At 40.4% G+C, this 10000-nt stretch overlaps 1 protein-coding gene across 1 annotated transcript in view; it reads left to right on the forward strand.

The window, feature by feature from the left end:
* Positions 1-3534, forward strand: part of LOC138011754 (carboxypeptidase A2-like) — a 23317-nt gene extending 19783 nt beyond the window's left edge. Inside the window, exon 11 of the mRNA XM_068858913.1 lies at positions 2478-3534. Within this exon, the coding sequence (XP_068715014.1) occupies positions 2478-2659 (182 nt within the window). The 3' untranslated portion in view covers positions 2660-3534. The remainder of the gene's footprint in view (positions 1-2477) is intronic.
* The last annotated feature ends 6466 nt before the right edge of the window (positions 3535-10000 follow it).

Raw genomic sequence — 10000 nt, forward strand, 5'->3', positions numbered from 1 at the left:
CGGTAGCCGGTGAGCTACCTGGCCTTTAAATACAAATGTGGCTGAAATTGGCCTTTTAGAACAAACCTCACTGCTTTTCTCCTGTAAATCCAGACTAGTCTCTCTTTTGCTCTAAATCGTTGAAACGGATGCGTGCATGTACGTTCACTTTCAAAATGGCGAGCATTCGGTGTTGAAGCAGCGGGCGTCCGTTAACCGACGTTCAACTGACGTTAGAGCAAAAGACAGACTGCTCGCAGTCTACTGACCTATTTTAGCAAATGCCGCACTCTTTGTCTGGGGTAATAATTGATGGAGCCATAATTTTTTAGTGATATATGTAATTGTACTTGTAGGGGGTGAAAGGTACAATAGCTGAAACAACCCAAACCTTTACAAAAATGCTAACCTTAGGCCTAAACAATATGCTTTTGATAATGTTTAGGCCTAAGGTTAGCATTTTTCTATGTGTTTGAGTTGTTTCAGTTTTGTTGTTCCAGGCCCCTTTGAGATATGGAAACAAGTCTTTACCACAATGGAACGGCGGCCATGTTTGTTTACCCAACTAATCCTCTGGGAATTAAGTTCTATTATCATGCAACGTTTTCTTTTATTTCGGTGGAAAAACAAGGTCACTGACCACGTGAGTGAAAACCGTCAGGAGCCCACCTGGAGCGTGCAACTTCCTTACAGCGTCTGTGAAATGGCGTTTTCACAACTAGGTTTATTTTTAGACTAGCCCTTCCCGCGAATTAGGTCAAAAAACAAAGGCAGTTCCGGTTCGGTGACCCTATGACGTCAGCTTAATTTCTTGTAATTGGTCATCGGGCTCCTGTGGGAGTCTCATTCGCGGGAAATTCAATCTAAAAAATAAATCGGTCTGTGAAAACGCCCTTACACGAACACAGTAGAGTTGTAGGCTCCAGGTCATGGGTTCCTGAAACCGTCTATAATCCTGAGAGGGGACCCAAGGGAATTCAGCCAAGCCAAGTGTTTGTGGTGCCAGAGAGATCATTTAAAGTGCCTTTTTGTTAGGCTAAATATTCCGTAACAATCTACTAATCAAGTCTTGGGGTTATACTACGCTTTTGCTGTTGTCTATAGTGGGCAGATACAATAATTGTTTAATTCATTATCCCTATAACTTATGTTGTAACTATTATCATTGAGCCATAAACATTTTATAATTTCATTATGCAAGAACGTTAACATCAGTGAAAACATGCCAACCTTAATGATTCCAACAAAAAGCCTTCTTCGTATCTCCTTTAAAGCTAATTGGCAGATTTACAAAGCATACACCGGTAATTTAATTTAAACTTCCACAACTTTTTTCACCCAATCAAGCAAATCAAGGACAAAGGATAACGTATGCAAAATTACTAAGCAGTGCAAAAACAAAACCAGTACTGCCTAACAGTACCAGTCCAGAGGGTAATTAAGATCATGAATTTTTGTGTACTCCCTGCCTCAGGGTATCGATTTATCAATTTTTGTCTCAAACTGGGTTAAATGTCTTAAACAGGGTATCAAAAATCGGAATTCTGTCTTAAACAGAGTAGGAAAATCAGCAATATTTGTCTTAAAACAGGGTCAGGGTATGAGGGGCCGCACCGCACCTCCCTAGGGATATATCGAGTCCCCCCCCCCCCGGGGGGGGGGGGGGGGCTTCATAGCTCTGTTGGTAGAGCACTGCAGAGGTTGCATTGCATCATAGAGGTCATGGCTTCGAATTCCGTTAGAGCCACCTGAATTTCTCAGGTGTCTATAACAAACAATACGTTTTTGGCTTAAAATTGTCCAGATAATAAGCGTGAGGATCCTTTCTCTCTTTCGTCAATAACCCGCACTTCAAATATCTACATTTCTTTCAAAAACGATCCATAACATGACAAATATTTGCCTCGTTGAAGCCTTCCCTCCCCTCTCCTCTTCTTTTCCAACTGCCCCACCCCACCCCTGCAATTAAAGTCACGTTACACAGGCAGAAACGCCAAAGTTTTACGTTTGAGATCTACTTTAGTAGCAAATCGTTTCCCCATCTCTTGCGCAAACAAGATTTGACGTTCGGGGGCCGGTTGCTCAAAGCCTGGTTGGCGCTAACCGTTGGTTAAGAGGTATCAAAACCGAATTTAACGTTGGTTAGTGCTAACCTTACCTTGCTTGGAGAGACCCGAGGAGTTCATAACACCGAACGAACCGTTTTGCAAATATAGACCGCTTTGATTCCCTGCATAAAACCCAATTAAATTGAACTAGAATGAACGAAAAATCAATACTCACCTATTTCGAGGGTCCTTACCACACAGAAGTCTCGCAAACTCTTTAAGACGCGTTCTCAACAAGACCATGTACTTTTGTCTTGTCGATGCAGACAACGCCTACAAGCATTGTCAGCGGACAGTTGCCCTTATCATAAGTTGATCAATGAAACGTCCCATGCAGTAAGGTCAATATTACTTGTTGCATCGCCAAACTTTTACTTTTGATCTTTGCAGATCAGAATTCTGGAGGAAGCAAGGACTACACTTACGGTGTTTTGAAAATCAAATATTCCTTCGCTCTCGAGTTGAGGGATCAAGGGCGTTACGGATTTCTTCTGCCAGCCAATCAAATAATTCCTACTGCAATGGAGACCTTCGAGGGAATCAAGGCTATGGCGAAAGAAATGAAACTCTAGTTCAGTTAACAGACATCAAGAGTTAATGGATATTTTGGAAGTCAATATCTATTTTAAATCATATGCATGATATTATTAAAATAAACAAGCTAGGCGACTGAACTACTTAATTGTTTGTTAGTATCGACTGTTTTTTCATTAAGAAAACCGTTCATTTGTACAGAATGTTAAAATGGATCCATCACGTTTTGATGAGATGAAACTTCTTTGGTATTCCTTAACTTGGTGCCAGTGACAAGAGCCATGGTTACCAAAAAATATTTGACAGTCAAAAAGGATCGCAACATAAAAGGGAACCCAACGAGAAACTTAAGCGCGAGAGGCCTTTGAGGGACATTTGTAGGTTCCTTGTAACGTATAAATAATGACTGTCTAAAGAGATGCTTTTATCGCCTAGAAGAATATGATCTGCTCGGATATCTTAGGTGAAAATTGAATGAATTGTCCGAAGATTTTAGGGAATGATATCTTCATTTCAGAAATTTCAAGCCAAACGGAACCTTCTAGGAAGTTCCCAGCAAACCATTTTCTCATCGGAAACCGCTAGGTGACCTTTTCAAGTACGAAAAGTTGCAAGAATATCCCTTCCGAAAACGTATCACCCCCAATCGTTCTCAAGTTCTTTTGATATCCGGTAAAGGTTCTAGGAGGGGCTTTTTGGTCTTCCCTCTAAGAATCATCTCCCAGGTCTTCTTAAGATTTAACGTCATTCGATTCTCTGTAGCCCAGCGTTGGATGTTATTAACCTCTGCTTGCGATTCATCAACTGCGCTAAAGGTAATATCATCAGCGTACTTCACAAGAAGATTATTGCTTGGATTTGCACCTGTGTGATATCGTTCATAATTATATAGAATAGAACAGGACCTAAGACAGTTCCTTGTGGTACCCTACTATGAATATCAACATACTTTGTGGTTACTCCGTCAACGACTTCCCTTTGCTTTCGGTCACTAAGGAAGCTTATTATCCAACTGGTGACGTAAGGATCAAGATCACAAAACTTAAGCTTATCACGCACTATTTGATGCGAGACCGAATCAAACGCTTTACTGAAGTCAAAAGAAAGAACCTTGACAAAGTCGGTGCCTTTGTCAAGCCAGTTTAGCCAGTGATGTTGACATTTAAAAAGGCCATGGTGGTATTATGTCCTTCTTTGTAAGCAAACTAGTCAGATTTCAATTTTGACTTCAGTGCTTGCAGACAACCCGTTGAAATATTTGAAATAAGGTTTATATTTTGGGTGTCAATTTTTGGATTATGACCGTTGCCATGGCAACATCACATCAAATGACAGGCAGATATATTCCTATTTTTGGCATAAATTCCTTAATATTTATACTTTCCTTCGGTGAAATTTTTCTATTCTTTGCTACATTATGTAAATGATATTTCCTGACATTTTGAGGTGGTAAAAATTCAAGGTCTTTCAGACGGTTTTTCCAACATTCTGTAATTTGTCATTTTTTCTAAATATATTCGATTAGCTCTGACAGATTTTAACAAATTTAGGGTATTTGATAGGAACTGTATGTGGTTACAACTGAGTCAATTTTTAAAAAACTTTACCAAAGGGAACGCGAGAAAATTAGCAGTTAATTTTACAGATTTGGTCACTTTTCGTCACGAAAATCGGAAAAACACACACGATTTGGGCTTTGCACGCCATACCAGTGCCCAGCTTGCGCGCGTTCCTAAAACTCTGGGGAGCCTCCTTAAGGGAACTATTGAAGATCTTCGTAATAATTGGAGCGAGGTGAGAAGCATATATATACATACAGCTATTTTGAGAAAGGTTGTCAGAAAAAGTGCACGCGACAATCCTGAAAGGTATTGTGGGTGATTTTAAGTGCACTGTTTTTCAAAGAAATTTAAAAGAATCGTACGGGAGGCCACTGATATATGTTTGCGAATGCTGAAGGAAAGTAACAAAAGTAGGTTCGACAGCTACAGTCGTTAGATACACTGTATTGATCATATCCCATATTACCTTTCGGGATTGTCGCGTGCACTTTATTCTTGACAAACTTTCTCGAAATAGCTGTATACATACATACTTGACTGACCGCTCCCCATAGGGGCTTTTCGGGGCCAATGAAACACAACGAAACGACGTAACAGAACAACGATAACTGTTAAGAATCCCAACCGGCCGGAGGCAAACCAGTTGGCTATTTACAAGTGCAGCTGGCAAGTTGAACCAGGGACTACCAGGATCAAATTGAACGAGTTGTCAGAGCGGGTCTTGAACCCGGGATCTCCGCATGTCAAGGCTAGCGCCCTAACCACTGGGCCACACTGCCTCCATAGTCCCTTCAGAGCCAATATGGGAGTTCATCGGGTCCAGATGAAGTTCTCTTTCGATGTACAAGGAGATTTCTGACTGAGTGATCACGACAAGTTATGGGCAATGTATCATCGCCGGTCGTCTAATTTTTAGCTGTTAAACAGGATCGGGCGAATTGTCGGCGAGTTATCGGTGAAGTATCCATGAACTGAAAGCTATTATCGGCCGACATAAATCTTGACCGATTCATTGACCGCCCATTTTCCGACTGTCGATCGACTATCGACCGATATGTCGACCGACCGTCGACCGTCGAAGCTTGATCAGACTAAACACCTTTTGCAGCAAGGTAAGCTCACCTTCACCTCTCCACCGTTCGGGCTTATCTAGTTTTACTTCGAGCTGTTCCCTTTCGGCTGGATCATAAAGGAAACGTATTTACCGCCTAGTCATTGATGCATGCTTTTTTCCTCGTGTTTCAGTTAACAAGTTTAACAAGTTGTTGTTTGTATTCTCCTTTGTTTCCTCACCATATATTAACTGGGACCTCCAACAATCTGAAGGTTGGAGATGGGATATGAACAAATAAACTCAAAGCACTGCTACCAGTATTGTGCTACTTACTGCCAGCAATGAACTAATTTAGGGGTGGGATAAGCCGCAGAAATCCTTATCAACGTATTTTACTCAAGAAAATAGACCCATAAATTTCTGACGTTTTACTTTGGACGACAAATTTTGTTGGCTTTATTAAAGGTGAAGCCATGAGACTGCTTACATCTGCTTAGGACTAACTCTTCAAAAATAACATTTGAAGCAGTCTTAATTGTACGTTTTTTCGAGTGGATCTTTGTTTTCGAGGTCTTCCTTTTCGAGGTCTTCGGTCTTAAGTCTTCGTTTTCGGCGTCTTCGTTTTTTATACTACCTTTCAAATCCCGATGTCATTTAACAGCCGCACCGGAAAAGAAATGGGTGAAACATGAAAATAAACAGGTCTGTTCCAAACGTGCATGAATTGCCACAAATGAGCCCCAAAATCGGCAAGAATGAAGCAGTTTCTATTTCCAAAACGAAGGAATTACCTGGTGACAAATATCTTCGACATTTCGAAAATAACCTAAAGTCAGGAAGCAGACACACTTCGAAAATAGGATCCGTATGAAGGTAAGTAATCCTAAACCTTTCATATGATTTCCATGAGTGATTGACAGAATGGAAAGAGTACCATGGCCCCGCGGGCGCCGTGCGGTGCCAGGAGGAAAATATGATTTTCGTCTGATTTTAACGCTTGAGGCCACGCAATAAAGGGCATTAAATTGTGCAGTCAATATTTTACAGAAGTCGGGTGTTTTGCCCAATTTTACAGAATAACTCGTTTTTCGCCCTCCGAAAATGGTACAGTATTAGGTGCTTTGTTTGAGATTTTTCAACACTTGTCAAGGCACAACGTGGTCGGTTTCCAGGTATGCCCAATTACCCTGACAACAAAGGCTTTTACCGGAAAACCGCATGCCGGATCGACCCCAGAGTTTTCTTTTCCAGAGATGTTTCTCCCGCACGAACATGGTAGTCTGCTTACGAAACTTGTAATGTTTGAAATTATATTCTCAATCTAACAACAATAGTTGGGTGAAGGTACAGTATTCTTGTTTAAAGCATCTGGTTTTTTAATCCCAAACGAGTAGGAAACGTAGGTATGTAGTTCAAATTCCAGAATAGGTCGCACGCTCGAGGCCACGCAATAAAGGCAATTATTGTGCAGTCAATATTTTACAGCAGGCGGGTGTTTTCCCAATTTTACAGAATAATTTCGTTTTTCGCCCTCCGAAATGGTGCAGTAATCTGTTCTTTCTTTCGACCTATCCGCGCAGTTAACTAGGATGTCACGCAACGCTCCCCCAAAGACATCCCCAAAAAATGCTGCGTAGAATACTAGCATTCCCGGTGTTATTATTAACTATTATTTAATTATTAATTTATTATTTCTACTTCATTTTTAACTTTAATATTTATTTATATTTCTTATTTTGTTTATATTTTAATTTTTTTTTAAAATTATATTTTCTATTTTAATATTTCTTTTATAATTTAATTATTACTTTATTATTTTTCTTTTTTTTGGACCCTCGACATATTACCCTCATCCTCGACACGTAACCCTCTACCCTCGACGCTCGACCAAAAGGCAGACTTCCGGTGATGAAGAGAGGATGGATGTTAAGACAATTCGACACATTTATATTTTTGTCACATTTCTCTTTGGAGTAATTTTTTAGCTGTTTTTTTCTGCAGCTTCTTATCACCGAATAAAAGAAGTAAAAATATGAACTGGGGAAATGGTACTGTAATTAAAGTTTATCAGTAATGATTCTATCCGGAATTATTGATATCTTCAAGTGTCGTTTCAAACTTCTGGAAGGAGAAATTCTATTTTCAACATTTTATACTAGTGTGTTTTTACTTCTTGGGTGAAAAAGTACATGCTACCGCCCTGCTTTCATTCCTTCAGCGCGGTCGCTTTGAAAAATACAAACAACAGACCTGCATATTTGTGTTGATCGATTGCAGTGATGAAACAAGAGGTATTATTGGTCGAGTCGCATGACACACTTCCAGAAAAATGGAACTGTGGCTGTGATTGGCTCAATCCGAGAAAGGAATGTGGTTTCAATGTGAGCAGCAGTTCCTGTAGAGGGAGCGGTGCGTGACATCCCGAAAGACGACTGCGAAGGAGACTATCATTCCCGAGGTCAGTCACAATCAGCCAAAATGAGGGTTTCTCGTGGTTTCCTCGGAATTTTGTTTCTTGGGGTTATTTCCCAGGGATTAAATTCTCTGACCATTCCCGTAAACTCTTCCGGGGGAAAAGCAGTTGTTTTTTAATGCAACACAAACGCCTTGGAGAAAAAGGTGGATTATCTTATTTCAAAGATCAACAAGACGTTGCCTTCTCCAAAGACGCCTCCTGCTCCTCAACAAACACCAGGTACTTACTCAAACCATTCTTGGTAACAACCTTGATTGCAACATGTACGTAATCTTTAAGCGAAGTACTAGCTTACGTCTAACAGTGTTGGATCATTCGCTGTCTACCATGCACATCCCAATTTCCTTCTTTTCTTTCTTGTAGCGCCATCGTTTGAAGAATGATCATAAGAATAAAACTTCGTATTCAAATAAGCGGCCGGGTATTCTGCAGTTGAGCTTTTTTTTTCCTGGTGTGACATATTCGGCTTATCCAGGGATATGTCAGTTCGTGCACAGGAACAGCTTCGCAAACACGATCACGTCATGTTGTTCTTTAACACATTTAGCTCACAAAAAGATATTCTTTACTTTCGATTTGCTGGCTGGCTGGCTATTCCCAATTTATCCAGCCAAGATTGTTTCATCACTGGTCAATATCTGAGTTCGGCGGTTTCTTGAAGCTTTCTGGGGGAGTTGCCCAATATACAAGGAAAAACGGAAAGGGGCGTGCTCGAAATAATACACCATTTCATAAATTCCATGAAATTGAAAGCAGGCTGTGTGCACTGATGATGCATCACAGGATGAGAATGCAGGCGATACCTGTGAGCATAACAGTTGCAACTACTCAGGAAGTAAACTACCTCTGATAGAAATCTTTTCTAGTCGGCCAACAATATTGCTCTTCTTAACAACTAAAGCCATCAATCGAAGTACTGTCTATTTCACAACACAGAGTTGGCGTACGTCATTGTACGTAAATGACCCAGGAGGTGACAGAAACAGTAAAGCCGCTACAGCTCATTTCGGTGGCGACAAGATACTTTTCAAAAAAATCCAAAAACAGAAAACGTATCACTGACAAGGGTTTTACGGGCAACCCTAAAACCAGGAATCCGGAATCCGGAACCACAGGTCATTGTTTTACCAATACAGAGAGTAAAACTATCCTAAACATTCATAAAAGCTAACCTTAGGCCTAAGGTTAGCTTTTATGAATGTTTAGGATAGTTTTTACTCTTTGTATTAGTAAAACAAAGACCTGGGATTCCGGGTTTTAGGGTTGCCCGAGTTTTACTGCTCGGTGAAGTTATGTCAGAATGCAGACAGTTGATAGAAAAGAAACCGACAATTCCCGGCTTAAATTTCAGGACTAAGACGAAACAAAAAATAAGTAAAGTGATAACGAACATGCATGTAGCGAACACAAGTAACCGATTTTGTATGGAATCTAATCTGCAGTCCTTGTTTTATACTGACCGGTTTGAAATATACCTTGCTCTCGCCCAACTTTGCCTTTTTTGCCTGGAGGCCTTGATGTTTGAACACTTGAGATTGCGGAAGGTCTCGGTCGTTGTGAATAGGGGGAAAAAAGAGCTTGGAAGTTCTCTAATACCCTTCTCGATTGCCAAGATTCTCCGTCATGATCTCGACGAGCTAGGGGTGCACGTGGGCATTTTGATTTGAATTTTATGGCGCAAATTGAACGCAATCCTCTGTACCTTGTTGATTTCTTTGTTGGTTTTAATATGATATATAGTTTGACCCTATACAAAAAAATAGCGGCGCAACAATTTCATTTTTCCGCGGACACCTCATTTTCCTTTACCGAGACCTTAAGTTTCTCAAATACAGGGTCGATAAGAGCACAATCTTGGACAGAAGTTTATGAAACGATTCGCATCATTTCTCCATCACTTCTTTTTGGTGAAGAAAAAATGTCTACATTGTTCCCTTTTCCTCTTGGCCGTCCGCTCAACAAATACAAGAGAGGTTATATACAGATTACTTCATATGGTTTGTGAGTGCGTACGATTTTGACTCGCGAGTTGTGAAGGATCGCGTAAACGAACGAGTGAACGAAGCGAACGAGTGAGTTTAACGATCCTTCACAACGAGTGAGTAATAAAAATCGTACAAACGAGCCCACCATGAAGTAATTTGTGTATTCATGGTATAAGTACAGAGATCATAAAGTTAACGAGGTAAGTGTTAATCGAGACGCTATCAAACCACCGATCGTGAACAAAAGCCCCAAACAAATAGCAAAATATTTTATAAATAAAAGAAATCTTTACCTTCCATAC

This window comes from Montipora foliosa, chromosome 7 (genome assembly GCF_036669935.1).
Source record: "Montipora foliosa isolate CH-2021 chromosome 7, ASM3666993v2, whole genome shotgun sequence".
Taxonomy (NCBI): Eukaryota; Metazoa; Cnidaria; class Anthozoa; order Scleractinia; family Acroporidae; genus Montipora; species Montipora foliosa.